The sequence below is a fragment of the Pseudopipra pipra genome, chromosome 10 (genome assembly GCF_036250125.1).
Source record: "Pseudopipra pipra isolate bDixPip1 chromosome 10, bDixPip1.hap1, whole genome shotgun sequence".
NCBI lineage: Eukaryota > Metazoa > Chordata > Aves > Passeriformes > Pipridae > Pseudopipra > Pseudopipra pipra.
In genome coordinates, this window is record NC_087558.1 from 16,397,431 (window position 1) to 16,416,744 (window position 19,314).

The following is a 19,314-nucleotide window of genomic DNA, read 5'->3' on the forward strand; positions in this document are numbered from 1 at the left end:
GGAGTCCTCAGTTTTACCTCTTCTCTAGGCTTTAAGATTTACAAACTATCAATATCAATAGGATTTCATCTTTAAAAGAAAAAAAAAAACCAAAAAACAAACTCAAACCCAAACCAAACAAACCCCCAAACCAAATGAACAAACCTCCAAACCCAAAAGCAATTATAAGTAGTTTAAAAACTGGTTCTTCAAGCACATTAGAAATATGGCCCATCTTCCACGTTTCACCACATATAATTTCATGTTGAGATCAATGATGTGACTGTTTTTATTCCATTGAATATGTGACTGTTGTTAATGAAGTCAGTGGTCATGTAATAAAAGTGGTCACAGCCTAGTGGTCACTTGAGTTGTCCTCATTCACAGGAAATCCTCCTGTGATCACATTATGAATTACCACCAGGGGATCACGACTGCCCAGCCCCCTGTATTCTGTCCAATCTCCGGAAGAACTGAAATGCATTAGGCTCTACCCCTTCCCCTGTCAGGATGTTCTTTCCATTTTTTTCATTGTGTAGAAGTCTTAGCTCAAGTAATTTTCTTTGACAGTTTGCAGATCCTGCTGCAGATATCCTTGGTTTTCTTGTTCAGTGATTTAAAAGGCCATCCTTAAGAATGTTGCATCCAACACTCTTCTCTTGGTTTGTCTTTCTTATTTTCATGATGAAATCTCAATAATAATTTTAGGTGGGCCCTCTTCTTTCTGCTGCACCCAGTCTGCTGGTACCAAACACCACCACTCACTCACTCCCCACACCCCACCCCATCATGGGATGGGGAGGAGAATCGGGAAAGAAAAGAAAATAGAACTCATGTTGAGATAAGAACAGTTTTATAATTAAAACAAAGTAGTCTTAATGATCCTAATAATAATAATAATTGTAATAAAAAGGAGAGAGAGAGAGAGAAGGAGATAAAACCCAAGTAAGGCAAGTGATGGCAATACAGTTGTTCACCACCTGCTGGCCACTGCCAAGCCTGTCCCTGATCCACCATCCAGGTAACTTCCCCAGTTGATGTACTAGGCATGACATCCTATGGTGTGGAATTGCCCTATGGAAAATTTGGGGCACCCGTCCTGGCCATGCTCCCTCTCAGCTTTCTGTGCACCTCCTCACTGGCAGACATGGGACACTGGAAAGTCCTTGACTGAGAGTAAGCACTACAGAGCAATACCAAAACATCAGTGTGGTATCAACACCAATTATCAGTTATCAGTTCTCAGACTAAATCCACAGCAGCCCTGGACCAGCTGATAAGAAGAAAAAATCCACAGCTCATCACAGCATCCTATGTAGGAATATATCTAGGAAGACAGAGAGCATGCAGAAATCCAGCTTGGGCATTACAGTGAAGTGCTAAACTTCTGGTGTAGTCAACGTTTGAGAGAGTGAGTGTCATTTTGAGGGTAAATTCTACCTATTGTTTTTTAATCAGATGACACTATTTTTTTTTTTTGTATGCACAGGTAGTGGACAAGATCATTAGCTCTGGAAAGAACAACAACAAAAAAAACTAACAGGAAATGGGGCTTTTATTTAGTCAAAATATTTTTATTTGGCTGTATTTAGCAGATTACAGCCCCCATGGTTTGCTCATTATTTCCCATTTCTCATGCATCCATTCTTTCAGTACAATATATTAACACCTTGCACCTCATCAGCCCTTTCCAGTTAAGGCTCCCAAAGCATTTACAGACATGAGTTAACTAATCCTCACAACAATCGTTAGCAGTAGGGAAGTAACATGATCTGCATCTGCAGAGAGAGGTTTACACCAACTTTTTTCAAGTTTTAATTTGCTTTCCAGTGTCCAGCTTGTAGTATGCCAGGCTTGACGAACATGTGTCCCTGCAGTTGTATTTCATGCTTTGGAAAGAAAGACTGATCTTGAGCAATCAAAATCTTAAGCTATTTATGAACATCTTTCTTTAGTAACTTGTTGAAGGCCACACAAAAAGTGAGCAGCTGAATCCAAAACTGGGAGCAAGGCATCTCTTCCCGTTCTGTGCAATACTGTGAAACATAACCCTTTGTAACTTACCTTTTGGACTTAAAAACCACAATCTGTTCCCTTCTCCTTACACATTATCCTCTGCTGGCCATTTCCAGCAGGTGCTGGCATTTCCTCAGGTGCTCACATTTGCATTTTACTAGCAAGTTTTACATGAGGGTTTCCAGGTCATTGGCTGTGTATCATATTCAAGGGCCTTTGGGTGACTGTAATGAGCCTTAATGAAAAAAAGAAACCACTGAAACCACTAAAACCCCAACAACCTAACGAGCAACAGGTGTGGTCTTTAGCTTTGAGTATTTAAAGCAATCTTCAGCATTTATGGAAAAATCTAGTATGTGATTGTTTTAAGGAAAACAACCTCAACTCCAAGCCTGGTTCAAATAAAGGACTAAATATTAACTTGACATTAATACCTTCTTATCAGTAGTGCATCTGCATAGAGATTCTTCATAAAACCCTGCAAATTCACAATTATACCTTGCAAACAGAAGTACTACGACTGTTCAAGCAAACAATAATTTTAAAATATCCATTCAGTCCATGTAAATGGTATCCTCACATTTGCTCCATCGTAAGGTACTGGCATGGAACACAGACAAAACCTTTTCTTAGTTAGGTTAACACTGAAAATTCAAACAGTCAGACAAACACAATGCAAGTATTTTAACAGAAACAATATAAAATTTCACTGGCTTAAAAAACACCTAAATGAGAAATCTTGGTTATTTCACTGAATTGCTAGACCCTACATTTAAGTGGTGCATTTACAGAACTATTCAGATGAGTTAAGCTTCTTCTGTAACACTAAATACTGGAATTCTGATAGACTGTGCAAGTATTAAAAAATATTAACATTTTAAATGTCAACATTACAATTTTAAATAGCCTTGCAAGTGCAATGTTATAAATATTAAAAAAAACAACTTCAGAGCTACAATTTTATATAAGTTATATGAGTAAATGAAAGTGCTTTTCAAGTATTTATGTTCATTTACAGTTGGATTCTCTTGTATAAGTCAGTGCTTAGATGGTACAATTTAAATATCAGTCTTTTTTAAAATTTTGGATGCATACATTTGTCTGGATGGAATAAATGGTTTCATTTCAGAAATGTATGATAAATATTTAAATACAGAATATAATTTGTGATAAATATTTAAATATGGACTATTATAAAATGGAAATATTATAGATTTTGTTATCTATTAAAAATAAAATAGAAAGAAATCACATCCTGATGGGTGATAACCTCATAATGCCACGGGAGCCCTTGAGCCATACAGTAATTGTTAATTCCAACAGAACCCAAAATTATGATATGGTAAATAGTTTTTTCTTCGGGAGAGATGAAAGCATGTGATCATAATACTGTCAGCTTTTGAGGAACTTAAAAGATCTCATGATCTAATCATGGAATCTAATGAAAACTTTCCATCACTTTCAATTAGTCAGCCCTTAGCCACAGTCACTCTGGAGGACACAGCCCACTGTCCCCACTGTCCTGCCTGCCCAGTGCATGGTGTGCTCCCTCCTGGCCACTCAGGAACCATCATCAGCACAGTGATACAACAAAGATCAGATTCCTGTTTGCCAGCCAGAGGAAGGGTGAGGGAAGTGGGGAGATACTTGTTTATTAGACAAGAAAACCAAACCAAAACAACTCTCAAGGAATCATCATATAGTTAAAAGTGCACTGAAAATATTTCCTATTGAACCCTATCGCTCGTAAGTGCCAGATTGTCATCTTATTTAAATATCCACTTGGAACACTGAACATATGTAAGCTGATACAGGAGCTTTAGCTTGTCTTGCTGTTTGAAAAGCACATGACACAAGGCAGCATTAACATCTTTCATTAAAGATCTGGTGATGGTGTGGTTTTATCATGGAGATGCAGCTCAGAAATGCCATGGTTCAGCAGAAGCCCCTGCAGATTGCCTTGACAGGCTTCCTCCAACAAAGTGCTTTGTCATTTGCCAAACACAAAAGTCAAACTGTTGCCCTGCCTCACCACAGTGCTGCACTGGCAATTTATAATTTTCTCTCCAGACGCAGCTGGACTTTAATAAATTATAGCTCTTCAGAGTTAGGCAATTTTTTGTAATAAAAGCAGAGTTTCAGGTTCTATCAAGAGTGGCCACTGTTTAGATTGGTCTCTTCATGCAGACCTGACAACGACTGATGATATTTTCTAGTTCTCCTGCTTTCAAAGTCTGTGGCACTGGTCTCCTAAAAGAAAGAAAACATTTAATTTTTTTCTTTAAAAAACATGGAGAGATGATGCAATTTTGGATATGGAATTATTGACAGCAACCTTGGAATCCTTGGCTTATGAAAGCATCTGCATGCTACAGACCCTGAACCTAACAAAGAGGGATGTCTACCCTAAGGAGAGTTATGGAGGAAGCCCCCACAAGCACTTAGTGTCTCCTCAGGCACTTGCAGCAGGGGTGTGAGGGGTATGGATGCAGGGAAGTACAGTTACCTGAACATTCTTCTTGGATTTAACGTTGCCAACCAGAAGCTGTAGGAATTTGTGTAGTAGTTGCACGTTCCCCTGCCGTGACACTCTATGAATGGGACGGCCCGGAATTCCTCCAGACAAGATCCAGGAGATGCCAATGCTTGGCCAGAAGCTTCTGAGCCAGCACTCGTGTACTGTAACCAACAATGCATTTTGTAATGAGAACTCGTCCAGCAGCTTTTGGTAAACTGCAGGCAAAAAACCAATCTCCTTCTAAAACATACCATATGTTCTGTGGTGTGTCTTGGAGAAACCAAACTGAACACAGGTTAGTTTGATAAAACTTAAAATGAAGCACAGAAGCCTTATGAAAATTCAAACATTTATGGCATTTCTCAAGTCCTTTTTCTGCTGCATGAAAAGGCATGAAACTAACCATTGCAAAGACTAGAAAGTATCTGGCTTCTGTACAGTTGAGGACTACAGTAAATAAATCACAAATAAGCCAAATGGGTGGGTGTATGTTTTCATATTTTTTGTTGCACAGATTGCTTCTTGAAACACAAAAGGAAAAAAAAGCATTTTCCTTCTCTGATGTTGGTAAATGCTTGTAGAAATAGCTCTAAAATAATTTATGACACTAGAAAATTGGCTAGAAAATACCATTCAATTTTGCTGATGTTGGAAACAAGCAAATTATTTTAACCAGATGCTGCAAAAATTCTCTTATTGTTTTCCAAGTTTATTATTATTATTACTACTTAGAGCCAAATTGGAGGACAGACAACAAATTTCACACTAGTCCTAAAAGGACTTTAATTCATAAAAAAAAAAAAGTTGTTTTTTTTTTAATTCTGTCTTTTATGTTCATTTGCTGACATGTCTATGACATTTCACAGGCATGAATAACAAAGATAAAGTGCTACATCCTCTAGTATAGATACACCTTTATTCCCATAATTAGTTCTCAATTTGCAGTCACATTACGAACTTTCTTCACTCCTATCTCATTATGGCATCAAAATTGCTGAGGCAGTTCTTTGCTTTTTTGATTTTAGCTTTCTGTGTTCAGTCCCAAGTTCCGGTTTTTTTAAGAACTTCCTGGCATACAAGTAGGTCAGTTATTTCTGTGTTTGTGTGTTCAGCACCAGTTTAACCACTCCACACTCCAACTCTGTCTCCTAGATCTTAACATGACATATGAAAATGAATGCATGCAGTTATTTTTGTCAGACTAAAGTCCTACAGTTCCCTTTTCATCTTTTCCCTTTTTCCTCCTGCCACCTATAGAATTATTGTCTGCTTCTTGGCAAAGGCATAAAAAAATTTAACAATGATTAAGAAACAAATGAGCTATGAACAGCTGAAAACGCCAATGAAAATCTGAGGACATAAAACTAATAAATCAAATTATTACATCCTTACCATTACAAAAGAAAAACCCTTCCAGAGAGATATCCAGCCTTCTGGACATGCAGGAACTACAGTTGTTTGGCTGTGAACTGCTATTACCATTGCAGCTCCTTCACACACAACACACCTGTGAAGGAAAGCACAGTACAGATATGAGGGAAAACATGAAAGCAGAACAATTTCTCTCTTCTAGGACAGTAGCTACCTCATGGCAGGGCTTGCTGTAAATGTTACAACTCATACAGGTTTTCTCTGTTTAAAGAGGAGGTAAGTAAATGGAAGGTAACCAATATACCTCACTTTGCAATTGCTTTGTAATCCCTATGAGTAACACCAGACAAAAAGTTGTTTTAAGATGGGAATTAATCCCAGAACATTTGAGCTTCCTAATTTTTGCCTTTAATGAAGTAACAAGTGAAATTTTACCTTTTTCATGTGCTCACTACTTTATGTTGCTGTGCTTTAGATGAAAGTTCTGTACCTTTATTTGCTAAAATTAGAAAAAGTAATCTTTATTTCCTAAATGAGGAAACTATGAAGCTGAGCTATCAGATTGCAACAACTGGGTAGGGCAGGACAGATGCCTTCCCATTTTGGATTTTGCTGCTCTAGGCCTTTCATGCTTTTAGAGCTTTTTCTGTTAAGTTGCTCTTCATCCTTCTCACATGCTCTAAGCAACGAGAAAGGGCCACACTTGCACAAGGATGTTTCATAGCAGAGACCCTTTAGTCCCAGCTCACAATGTTCTTCACCAACTACAGTAAACATATCACTCATAATTAAAAGCAGAGCTTGATTTGTACTGTATTGTAAAATAACATGTCTTTATTTCATTTTAGTCTGCCTCTGATATACAAAATGATAGGGTTTTAAAAACAATATCACTGCAATCAGTAGGACTGTGCCATCTTCTTGTGTTGGCATAGAATAGGCTCTGTGACGGGACCCCAGCTGTATTCTAACTTTTCTACAGCATCACTGCATATTTGACATATTTAGGTGAGTAATCAAAAATCAGGTTTTTGAAGTCAGTGCTTGTACTGGCTGAGATGGGCGCGTCTTTGCCTAAGACCTTTGCTACTCAAAACAATTTATGATGTCTTTGTGGTTCCAGGGCAGAAGAGCTGAAATTCTGATCCTCTTACCTGCTTATATGGGGCTCCAGTGCCCTGCCAGAAATAGGTGCCATGTCTGGGGGCATTACCACCGCAGTGGACAGCCAGTAGGAATAGTCATTGCGAGAGGCAAAGCTGCAAACGTCATTGGGGCTGCAGAATAGGAATGGCATAGTGGTAAATCTCTGCAGACAGCTGCCAGCTGTTCCTAAAAGACAAAGGAGGAGAGGTTTGTGACAGACTGGGGGTTATATTTAGTGCAGCAAACAGAAGAGCCACACAATGGCACCCAATCCACTACAGTAGGAATTAAAACAGCTGGTCTATAAAAAGTGTCTGTACAGTAGAATTATCTGAAAGTAACATGCTTATGGTTTATATAAAAATATCTATATAAAAAACAAGGGCTAAGAACAAAATCTGTTAAAATAATATGTTCTTGAATGGTCCTTGACAGTCCTTGACACAGTGATAGGAATTCAGCTGCTTTAGCAGAAGTTTCTGGTGACATTTTTCACACATTTTTCAGCATCCCATTTAGCCTCCGAAAATGCAAGATACTCCCTCAGATCCTGTGCAAACATTGGGAACATTTATACTAGACATCCATCCATAAGTAACTGAATTCTTCCTCAAAACCTCTAAGGGAATATGGGAGTGCTTGAAAGAAAAGGGTCTTTCAAGCCATGATTGCTGAATTGTCTCAGAGCAGCAGATCGCTGGAGACACCAGTGTTCACCTGGGACACTTACTGTAAGTTTGGTCTCATGACACCTTAGCATTACTGGACTCTAAAAAAAGGATCTGAAATTTTTTACTAATACAGTACCAAGATCTTGTCCATGTGCTCGTTCATTTCCTTGGACAAAAAGCAGGGAATAGCCAACATAGATCTGGGATGTCCCACGTGGGCACGAAGGAATCTTTGTTGTCTGACTGTGCCGGGTAAAGATAAAACCTCTTCTTGTTGGACCAGCAATGATAGTACCTGGTGATCCAGGTAACCCCTGCAGACCTGGAAAGCCAATCAGTCCAGGTTGTCCTGTGGAGGGGAAATAAATATGATTGCAAAAATTATCATTTTGTTTGAATTTTCACTTCATTTAAATTAGTGAAATCATTTGAAAATGAATAAAAATTTATCAGTAAGAAGATACAACTTGAAAATTGGTAGTATTTGTTGCTAGATATAATAACTCTTTCAGACCTAGCTCAGGTAGCTTTACACTGTGTAGTTTCATGGAATAGTGAGGTATTTTAAAGAACCATGGCCATTTTTACAAAAAATAGCTTAAAAACATTTTGTCATGCCTGAATAAAAACATTTAGTTCTATTTTGATGTAGTAAAAAGGCACTCCAAAACCTAGGGATTTCAAGTGAATAAACAGATGTGATTAAAAACAGAGCAGCACAGTCAAGGCATATTTTTGTAAATTATTATTTCAGTTGTGAACATGCCTCTGTTAAAAGCTAAGAATGTGCTTACATGTGCTTGTGGCTCTACAGCTACTTAAATGTTACAGAATCTCAATACAGGCAAAAAGAAAGATTTACAGAAATCAGCAATACAGTTTATCTGTAAATTCAGTAGTGCCAATCTAAGAGAGATATCTGCTTTGCTGTACCTCTTTCTCCTGGAAATCCCCTGTCTCCTTTTGGACCAGGCAGTCCTGGATGACCTGGATGACCGAAATTTCCTGGTAGACCTTTTACTCCTTTAGGTCCTAAATTGGAATCAACAAAAAACCAGAAGCATATAGCAGTAGTTACTCTAGATTTTAATAACTGTTGGAAAATAACGTTAAAATCCCCACATAAATGTAGCTGTATTAGAATAAAAATATCAGCATGAGTTTACTAGGTTTTGAGACTGTCTGCAGTGCTACTGCCATCATATTTCCTACCAGAAAGATTATAAGGAAACATTAAATGTACTAAAGAAGAATGCCATGTAGCAAGTCTGCCCCCTGAAGAGCTCCCTTCCTGTGGGGTGCAAAGCTGTGGTACTGGGAAGGGTGGCCAAGTACTCCCTGCACATCCACCTCATCCTACCTGCTCCTTGCTGCCCCATTCCTCACAGCTCTGGCAGGCTTCACTTCTGGTGCCAATGGAAAAGTAACCAGCCTCTCCTCAACCTTCCCACTCCCAGACTGTGACAGACACAATCGCTTTGTAGCACATCTAGAACTTTTATTGTCTAGACTTTTATTACATGTGGTCATTTCCCCCACAAAATGATAAACATCCTGAGCATGGTTCTGGTTTATGAAAACAGTGGATGGTTTGATCCAAGTTTACTTATTATTGCACTGTTGCTTAGGCTTATGTTGAGGGACATACTCACTTATTCACTGCAAGGGAGGAGGGCAGGTGGAATGGGACAAGTTATAAATATAAGGGTGTTAACAAGGTACAAAAAGCTATTTTTAAATATAGTGAGGTTTTTTAAAGACATGTCAATTTTCTATGAAGAAGCATGTTTTCCCACCAAACCAAAATGTTCCACTAAGCAGCACATACAAACGTGCACAGAGATAAAAATATAGATCACCTGGTAATCCAGGAATCCCTTGAATTCCTTGATCACCTGGTGTTCCTGGCATTCCCGGCAGTCCAGGAGGACCCTTGCTTCCTGGGATGGAGAATACTCTCCCAGTGACTCCAGGAAGGCCTAGGAGCAAAAATATGTAGAAGACATATTGCTTTACATTAAAAGAAAGCAAACAAACTACAAAACAAAACAAACAAATCAATTTAAGTCAGCCGGTATTGGAAGGAGAAGGGTTGGTTACCATGCTGGCCCTTTGGTCCCCTTGGCCCTTCTGCACCTTGTGGTCCAGGGGGCCCTTGATTCCCCTTTTCTCCTAAAAAAGAAAATTGAAGATACATCTGTCTGGTTTAAAATGTCAAAACAACTGTCAAAGTGTCAGAGGCTTATTGAAGGGTCCTGCATGATCCATGCAAAGTTCCCAAAGGGTAACACAGCCTATAGACTCATCTGAAATGTGAACTGGACTTCTTCATCTCTGCTGTTACTGTAGAATTTATAGGTCAAGTGCACTCCATTTATGAGGTGGTGTTGTTGTGCCTGTCTTTATACAATGGCTGGTCACATAAACCTAATTTAAAATCTCAGCTATGCCCTGTCTACCTCATATGTTTCTGTCATTGAATTTACAGGTCAAGTGCTGCCTTCAAGTGCAGCTCAACTCCTTTTAACCCTAGTCAGTTATGCTGAAAGCTTTAAGAGTGTTGTGTAGTTTTTCAAGTGTTTGAAATTCAATTTGGACACATCCATAGGATGTACCTCAATGAAAACACTCTTGTAGTGAGTGCTTCCATTTGGAGCTCACCTATACTCTGATCTTCATGGCAAAACCTCATGTCTCTAGAACCACTCCTCATACTGTTTAACAAATAATATTATAACACCACATGTAAATGCTTGTTTTTGACACACAGAAGTGTACATAATAAATATATAAATACCTTTTACACCTGGGAATCCAAGAAATCCAGGGTTCCCTATGGCACCAGGATAGCCTGATCTACCTTCTATTCCCTGCAAATCAGATAACATCAATAATAAACAGGAGCAGCATTTGCACACTATGAAGTACATTTTCTTTTTGTTCTGAATATTCAAAGCATTATGTTCACAGAATATGCTGCAACTAGAATTATCTGCTCCATTTTTGAGCATGTTAGGAATAATTATGTTTTTGTTCACATTATTCTGTAATAGAGAACAGCCAAGGAAATGACATGCCAGAAATTCAAGAAAATTTCTTTTTTGTCCATTAAAATCCATAAAACCTACTTCTCATATTTATTTTGGTCTTCCCTCCATTACAAGTTTTTTTTTAAAGATACATGAGGAGTGGAGGTGGGTTTGTTGGTTGGTTGTGGGTTTTGAGGTTTTTTTTATCATCATGGGTATTATTTTCATGGTAAGAACAAATTATCAATGCAGTAAGAAACAAGCAATATTCCTTTCACTGACTTTTGGACCAGGAGGGCCAATGTCACCAGCTGGGCCAGTTGGCCCTGGTATTCCATCCGCTCCTCTGACACCTTTGCTTCCTTTTATGCTGGGAGTGGAAAGACCAGGAAGCCCTGGAAAACCAGGAGCACCTGTACAGAAACATCAGAGTAAGTAAAGGCTACTGCCAGCAGCTTTGCACACAGATTACATGCAACACAGGGAAACATTCAGTGGCTCCATAATGATACTCATGTTTACCACCCCATCTCAGTGATTTCCAAGGAATTATACCCACTTTAAAAAAAAATAATCAAAGACTTTTTCCTAGCCTGCTAATTTAATCTGAGATCAGAACTGAGTTCTTGCAGTGTTCTATAGCACTACAGGTTTTTGAATATTCTTCAGTTGTAGTTAAGCCTGGAATCACAGAATTAATTTAGGTTGGAAAAGACCTTTAAGATCATCAAGGCCAATTGTAAACCCAACACTGCCAAGTCCTCCACTGAACCATGTCCCTAAGTGCCACATCTACACACTCTTGCTGTGTCACTTTAAAGTTGGATCTCAGCTGCTCTACAGACCACATGTGAAGAAAACAAGATAATGCAATTGAGTGGACTGCAAAGCTTAGAGTTATTTCAATTTACATGCCACTGCAGAGATCATCTTGTTGCTTGCAATGGTAATATTGCACTAACTGCTAAAGGAACTACCTGTTTAATTATGAAGCTCTCTTGGGGGAATAACCCTTTCAGCCTTGGATTCTGGACAGGCTAACTTCTGCTTTCAATTACATAATTTCAGATAAATAAGGAGTTATAACAACACACCTGGTCTTCCATGTGCACCAGCAATTCCTCTGTTGCCTTTTTGGCCAGTGATTGCCATGCCTGTTGGGCCTTGAAATCCAGGTAACCCCACTAAGCCAGGAGGTCCAATGGGTCCTTGATCACCTGGATGGCCTTTCATACCCGGAGGCCCAGGGAAACCAGGCAGCCCCATGTCCCCCTTGATCCCTGCAAAGTATAAATGTTACATTTTGGGAGTGCTGTCAAGATGATGAGGTGATGTGACTACGCAGAATATGTGTTTCCTGTAGCACAAAGGTGGAATTCAGCCTTTGTTTTTAGTATGCAGTCCCCAGGGCCACCTAAAGAAAAGCAGCTATGAGAACACAGGACTCACTGCAAGGCAGTGTACACACTGTGGTTTGTTTATTTTAAAACTCCACTTCAGAGATTGCTCATACCAAGGAATAAACTTGAGAGAAGAGTAGAAAGACCAGAGAAGAGAATATTTATTGATGCATAAGTAGAAGAAATGCTTCTATGCAGATCAGAATTAACAAATTCTTTTAAACTGAATTCCAGGTAGGAGCATCAATATGAATACAACAAAATAAGAGACTACTCCAAAGGGATGTTGTTCTGAAGCTGATCTTGAAGTGCTTTAAATTTACTTTTTTAAAGTAAAGCAAATCCATGGATTTCTACCAGCACAATGCAAAACATAAAAAATGTGAAGAATTCCCTCAGTCAACTGTTCATCAATATAAAAAGGAAGATAAACAAAATTAAAATGCAATCACTGCAGCTTCCTGAGAGTATGCTTAGTATTCAGCATCACCTTCTGTTTGCAAGGAGGTATACTCTATTAATCAAATTATGTATCATAATAACATTTCAAAAGCTCTAGAATGTGTATGTCACCTTCACAAGACCATAAAATTCAGATTTTTTATTTCCCTTCTACAGTAGTCTAAACTTTACAAGCAACAACTCTTGACATTTAATATATAGGACCAAATCACAGATCAAAAACACAGAATAACTCTTGACTTCCTCTGACACTCTTAGTGCCATTTCAAGCATCTGAAAGCAGGATTTGACTTAAAAGATGCTGATTTGGGCATTTATAAATTAAGGGTTTGCTTTTTGAAAAGCCAACTCACCTCTACGACCAGGAATACCTCGAAGGCCAGGGATGCCTCTCCCTGGTGCTCCTACAAAATATTAGTCATATTAAGTCCTAAATAACTGTTAGAAAACATTACAGTTGTCTACTATTTCATACATTTCTTCAGAATTTACTGAATAAAAATGTAGGGTTTGGTTATATATAAAATATAATTTATTATTTTCATTTCTTTAAAGAAACACAAATTTAATTTTTAAGTTTTTCTTTGTAGTAGGACCTGTTATTGTTCAATCATATTTGAGGTACATTCTACAATAATAAGCTTTGTCTTCTTTTCAAAAGAAAAAGACCAGAAAACCCCCTGCATTTAAGTTAATTATCAAGAAAAATAGAAAAATAAATGTAATTACCTACAGAAGAAAATACGTTAATACAATAATTACATAGAAAAACCTGTGAATGACCTACTTATAAACTTATCTTTGGCTCCACAGAAGCTCCTTATTATTCCTTCCCAAATAATCCTTGTCAGATTAATTGCAGAAAAAAAAACAATTGTAAAATAGAATGAAAATATTTCAGTGGTGTTACCTGGTTCTCCTTTTGCTCCTGGGGGCCCAGGCATACCATCCTGACCTTGACTACCTCTTTCACCAACAAGTCCGTTTTTTCCAGGGACTCCAACAGCACCTGGGAATTACAACAGACCACGATGCCATTTTCACTTCCATTATTCTGCATGTCAGTGGGAAAAGACATGACTCCCTTTTATTAAAATTTAATTAGTTCAGCTACTTCAAAGATACCAAAGATGTGTTGGTATATAAACACTGGTAAAGAGCAGCATATAGTTTTTATTGAGCTCACTGGACTTCAACGGATTCAACACCCCCACTATTTTCACAAGCATAATAAAGCCTGCAATGCATACCTACCTCTCTGTTGCTGTATATTTACACACTGTCCCTTAGGTATATTTTTAATTCTGTTTTAGTTGTTTCTTCAACAAACAACTACAACTTTGTCCCCTCTTTCTACTCTAATTTTCTTCTCCTCATCTAGCTATATCTTAGCTTATTATTCTCTTTTAGGAGGTAGAGCAAACCTTTCTTATAATTGTGTGCATATCACACCTTGAGACCTCTGGATATATATTAAAAAATAAAAAAGGACAAAAAGCTTTCCAGTACTGAAACAAGATTAAAGCTTCTTGCCTCAGTTGAACTGATAACATTGAAAACTGGCTGTTAAAAACCTTATCTGGAACCAGAGGAGGTAAACAAAACCTCAAGTTGAAATAAAATCCCAAACCAGGGGGCAGTGATTCAGGAGAGATGCTCAACACCATACCAGGAGGGCCTGGAACACCCCGCTGTCCTGGGTGGCCCTGCTGTCCTTTAGCACCGGTATCTCCAGGGGGTCCACACTTTCCTGGAAGAACAGAGAGTGTGGGAGAGGAGAAGAGGCATTATCACTAGATGCAGACTCAGATCGAGAGCTTTGCTGTCATTTCAGCTTGTGCCAGCTGAAAAAGGGATCTAGGAGACATCAGCTGGCCTGGCTGCACTGCCCACAAAGGAGCTGGGTAGGTTCCAGCAGTCCAGTATAAATGTGCCACCCCACAGCACTCTGTGGAGCTTATTGAGAAACTTCTTCCACCAGCATGTCACCAGCTCCCCACTCCTCCAAAATACCCCATACCTGGGATTCCTGCACCTCCAGTTTCCCCTCTGATCCCACGTGGTCCTGATGCTCCTTCACGTCCCGGATGACCCTGGGATCCTTTTTCTCCTTTGCTGCCAAGAACTCCTGGAGGACCTGGATCTCCCTGAGAAACAGCAATTGCACACAAACAGGTAAAAAGTCACATTACAGTAAATACATTCCATTCCATATTTGAACAACAGAAGAACCACATGTAATTTTAAAGGTTGTGTAATCATGTCTCGTTATGATTTTCAGACAGAAATCAAAGCAGACTAATATGAGATCTTCTCATAATACCACTAATCCTTTAGACATAGCTAAGAAACAAAGATCTATCTTTAACCTCTATAAACCAAGTTCTGTCTTCAGGTATTTTCACTGGCATGCAGATTGCCCTTCAATTTTATTCTAACAGCTCCTCTTTTGATCTAAACATACATTCCTACTTATCTGCAGCATATATGACCAAACGTAATATATACTGAATGTAACATATTTTGCTAAGGAAAAAAAAAATCTCGTGCAAGGATATTACTAAACTTTCAAAACCAACCAGTACAAGTTTAGATTACAAAACTGTGGCATTTAATAAGATGATTTTTAATGTACAAGTATTCCTACTGCTGACTTTTTCAGTGCAAGTCCTTGTTCTTAATGGATGAGGAACTTTTACAGAAACAAAGTTATTTCCAAGATGTTCCATCTTTACAAATAAGATATCTTTGCACAAAAAAAAGTGAAGTGTGATGAATTAAAAAACTTCTCCTAAGTAATGACATAACAGAATTTTCGTATTTCATGCCACTAACTAATAATCTACTTCTGTTTCTATAGTCAAAGGCTCTGCTCATTGCCTAATAGGACAATATTTCCACTGCATACCTTTGGACCAGCTTCTCCTGGAGGCCCAACAGATGGGTACCCAGGATCTCCTTTGTCACCTGGAAAGCCACCATAGCCTGGTAGCCCAGGGTCACCTGATGGTCCTGGAAAGCCTGGAGATCCTTTCTGCCCTTTTGGACCTGGAAAAATACAGATATTGATATGATTCTTAAAGGGATCATAATTGCATATCACACCTTGTGTTTGTGAACTACTGCTCATATATTCAGATATTAATTCTTCAATGAAGTAATTTACAGAGCCAGTGTTTTTATTTCTAGGTATTGTGTGGTGTTCCCAGCTCAGACCTGTGCAAATGCTTCTATACAGCTTTATGAACTTGTAATATGGCTTGACAGAAAATTACCTGGAATTCCCATGAACCCTTTGTCTCCTGGTGCACCTGGAAATCCGTGTTCTCCAGGAATCCCTGGAAGACCCATAAATCCTTTGACACCTGCAAGATGAAGAAATAAGTGTCATCTTCCCATGATTGCTTTAGACACTGGCTGGCTGTTAGAGCTGTCATGAATACAAATCCTCTACCACACCCCTTCTTTTGGTATATTACTATTTTATAAATAATCAACATGCAGCCTCTTGCCCCAGACACAGATAAAATTATCATTATTGTTATCAGAAGGTCAAGGAAATAATAAACACCTTATGTATCAACATTAAAATTAATATTTAATATTAATAAAATTTGTTATTAATTAAAATTCCTCAGCACTTCAAGGCAGGAACTGAAATATACTTTTGCAGAATTTGATCAAGATCATGGATTTGTATTTGTGCACTGTACTCTTCTTTCATTGTTACCTCCAGTTCAGTCTGGTTTCTGGGCATGTCACAACACATTATTACTCATTCATTATGGATTTCTCATGAGTAGTATGTAATAAAAACCTCCTGAGTGTGATTTAGGCACCTTTCCCCCCAGTCACTTATCTTTAAATTAATTTGGCTAAATTAGCATTCAGTTTAATGACTGCAAGATCTAGATGCATCTAGAATGTTTTTGAACTTTCTCTCTAAATTCCAGAGTACTAGCAATGCCTCTCATTTTTAAATCTGCTTTTCACTGCAAAACTGCAAAATTTCAAACTACAAGCCAAACATGTAGTCTTTGAAAAGGAAAAATTAGTCTGAAATTAAAAAAGCTTCTAAAATATTTTTGTGCACAATTGCAATGTTGATATTTTAGAATTATTTTTTAAATAATATCGGTAATTCAAACTCCACCTTTTATAAATATCAATTTTTATTCATTGGCTTCATCAGCTTTTAGATTTTAAAACTATTGTTATTCAGGATCTAATATTATTTTCTGTTTGTCACTCCAAACAGTGGTCTGTATTTGAGAGAGAGCAAAGCATCATTTGGTGGTCGCTGCTGTGACTTTCAAAGAGCAGTTTTTGAAACTGCTGTTTCAGGATTCTCAGAAAGGCTGCAGAGTTAATAGAGAGAAGATGGTGCTGCTTCTGGAGCCAAGCTGATGTGCAGAGTCAGCAGTATCTCACTGTCCACATGACACAGGAATTTTCAATATACATATTCCATACCTGGGAGACCAGGTATTCCTTCAGACCCATCAAGACCTGGGAGACCTTGCACACCGACATCTCCTTTTTCTCCCCTTAGACCCATTCTTCCTTGAACTCCTAAAACAAAGTTTCATTACCAAAAAAAAAATACAAAACAACATCTTAGAAAGTAAGTTTTAGGCAAAGTTTAAAATTTTATCACTCTTAAAGCTAATGAAACAGAAGCAGAGCATAGGTTTTTCACTCTGAACACATAAGCAAAAAACAAGCTCACTTTTAATGCCTTCTGACACCTTCCATAGGAAAATATTGGCACAAAAAGCCAGATAGAATTAGTTAAGCATGTACAACTCATATACAGAGAGTCCATATTAATATTGCAAACAAAGGAATTCTTCTGACTGTCAAGTATTTCTGAGCAGATTCAATATCTTTGCAATCCAAAATCCAATTGGGAAGTGCATCCCTTTCTGTGCACAGGATACTAAATGTGTAAAAACATCAATCTATAGCATATATGAATATAAGCCTCCTGGTACTACTGACATGTTATTACTGGTATAGCATTAAAATAAGAGGGTTTTAAAGGAATATGGGCTTGTTAAAATGGAAATAAATATTCAGTGTAATATCCAATTATCCCACAAATAAGAAGGCAGTTACAGTGTTTAGCAATAATTATTTCAAAGCCATGTGAATACTCTCAATAGTAGAATCAGTTTGTTCCATGTTTTAGAGTCCACTGGAACTGCCACAAAAATGACAGCCCTGATTAGTTTTGACTGACAGCACAATGAATGTGTACCTTTTAAGCCTCGTTCTCCTTTATCCCCAATAGCAACCAAGGTCTCAGATGGTCCAGGAAAACCTTTATCACCTGGTTCACCTTTTTCTCCAAGAAACCCTTTTCTTCCCTTTATTCCTGGGAAGCCAGGAGAGCCTGCAGGAAAACAGAATGAAATTTTCTGAAGAAACCTGACTAGATGATATAATAAATGAAGCAAAGTAACAGCCAATCTTCAAGGGCAATTGTAATTTACACATGTAAATATACATTCCAAATCAACAACTTAAACTAGCTTAACTGCTCCTATCATCAATAAAACAGCTATGAGTACAGATTATGGCAAGAGATGGTAAGGATTTCTCATATTGAATATACATATAATTGTGTATCTGTTCAACAGATATAATAATGATATCCTTATGGAATGGAAAGAATAGAGCAAAAAGCTCTCTGCTGTTTATTTAGCAAATCACCAGCCACTTTTACAGATACTAATAAAACAGAAAAGGTGGCAAGTCAAAACTGCTAAAAAAAAAATACAATGTTGTCATTCAGTCTTCAGACTGCACACATAGAGAAGATAAAGATTTACCAAGGCTCAAAGACATTCCAGTAATTGCAGTATGACATGTGTACTCAGGAGTGATCATACACATCAAAATGGATCACAAGAGTAACTTCAGCATGGAAGTTCCTATATTCTAAGTAATAATGAAGGCAGATACTATAGTTACTTGCCTCTGATACCCGGGTTGCCTGGTCTTCCCATCACACCAGGGGGTCCAGGAATTCCTAACAGGCCCATTACACCTGGCTCTCCCCTTGAGCCTGTGGAATTGAAGCAATTGGAACATATTTGTTAGTATTTGATCAGCTAAACAGAACATTACTTTAGAAAACTACACATATGTCTGTAATTTCAGTGTTTAATTGCTTATTTTATTTTTTTCAATTTCTGCAACTGTCCAAGCCAGTTTTCCCATCTTTAACCACAGGAGTGGGATTTACAACTCCCAAACTACATAAATTGGTAGCTGCAACAGCTTCTATCAATGAATGAAATAACTGACAGTGAGGACAATGACTGAGATAACCAACAGGCATGGGAGATCTGTCATGAGAGGTATGGGAAAGACAACCCTTTCTGGCTCAGGAGTTGAAGGCCAGCTGGGACACAACAACTCCCCTCAAAGGACAGCAGAGGTCTGTGTTTGCATAACTGAGCCAAGGGCTACATATTTAACATAAGTTTTACAGATTCTCTATATAAAAAGGTATGTACCATCTCCTTCCCACAGAGTAATGGTGTGATACTAAGGGAAAATCTTTATAAGAAATAAGAAGCATTATGTGACTGATTTATTTTATTCTTCAAATTGAATTTGAACACATTTCTGAGAAAAACCCAAACAAATCCAAGTCAACCCTACAGGGGTTACTTACTTTATTTAAAATTATCTCTGGTTAGTGATGGAGCTTG

At 38.1% G+C, this 19,314-nt stretch overlaps 1 protein-coding gene across 2 annotated transcripts in view; it reads right to left on the minus strand.

Annotated features, from left to right (window-relative positions):
* Nucleotides 1–1,516: 1,516 nt before the first annotated feature.
* Nucleotides 1,517–19,314, minus strand: part of COL4A3 (collagen type IV alpha 3 chain) — a 58,301-nt gene continuing 40,503 nt past the window's right edge. For both annotated transcript variants that reach the window (XM_064666488.1, XM_064666489.1), the window contains 20 exons: nt 18,573–18,662; nt 17,853–17,987; nt 17,066–17,164; nt 15,868–15,957; nt 15,501–15,640; nt 14,613–14,739; nt 14,262–14,342; nt 13,503–13,601; nt 12,946–12,996; nt 11,825–12,010; nt 11,013–11,143; nt 10,499–10,571; nt 9,802–9,873; nt 9,561–9,680; nt 8,635–8,733; nt 7,838–8,050; nt 7,039–7,216; nt 5,906–6,020; nt 4,502–4,674; nt 1,517–4,245 (listed from right to left, as the gene is read on the minus strand). In XM_064666488.1, the coding sequence (XP_064522558.1) occupies nt 4,161–4,245; nt 4,502–4,674; nt 5,906–6,020; nt 7,039–7,216; nt 7,838–8,050; nt 8,635–8,733; nt 9,561–9,680; nt 9,802–9,873; nt 10,499–10,571; nt 11,013–11,143; nt 11,825–12,010; nt 12,946–12,996; nt 13,503–13,601; nt 14,262–14,342; nt 14,613–14,739; nt 15,501–15,640; nt 15,868–15,957; nt 17,066–17,164; nt 17,853–17,987; nt 18,573–18,662 (2,357 nt within the window). In that variant the 3' untranslated portion in view covers nt 1,517–4,160. The remainder of the gene's footprint in view (nt 4,246–4,501; nt 4,675–5,905; nt 6,021–7,038; nt 7,217–7,837; nt 8,051–8,634; nt 8,734–9,560; nt 9,681–9,801; nt 9,874–10,498; nt 10,572–11,012; nt 11,144–11,824; nt 12,011–12,945; nt 12,997–13,502; nt 13,602–14,261; nt 14,343–14,612; nt 14,740–15,500; nt 15,641–15,867; nt 15,958–17,065; nt 17,165–17,852; nt 17,988–18,572; nt 18,663–19,314) is intronic.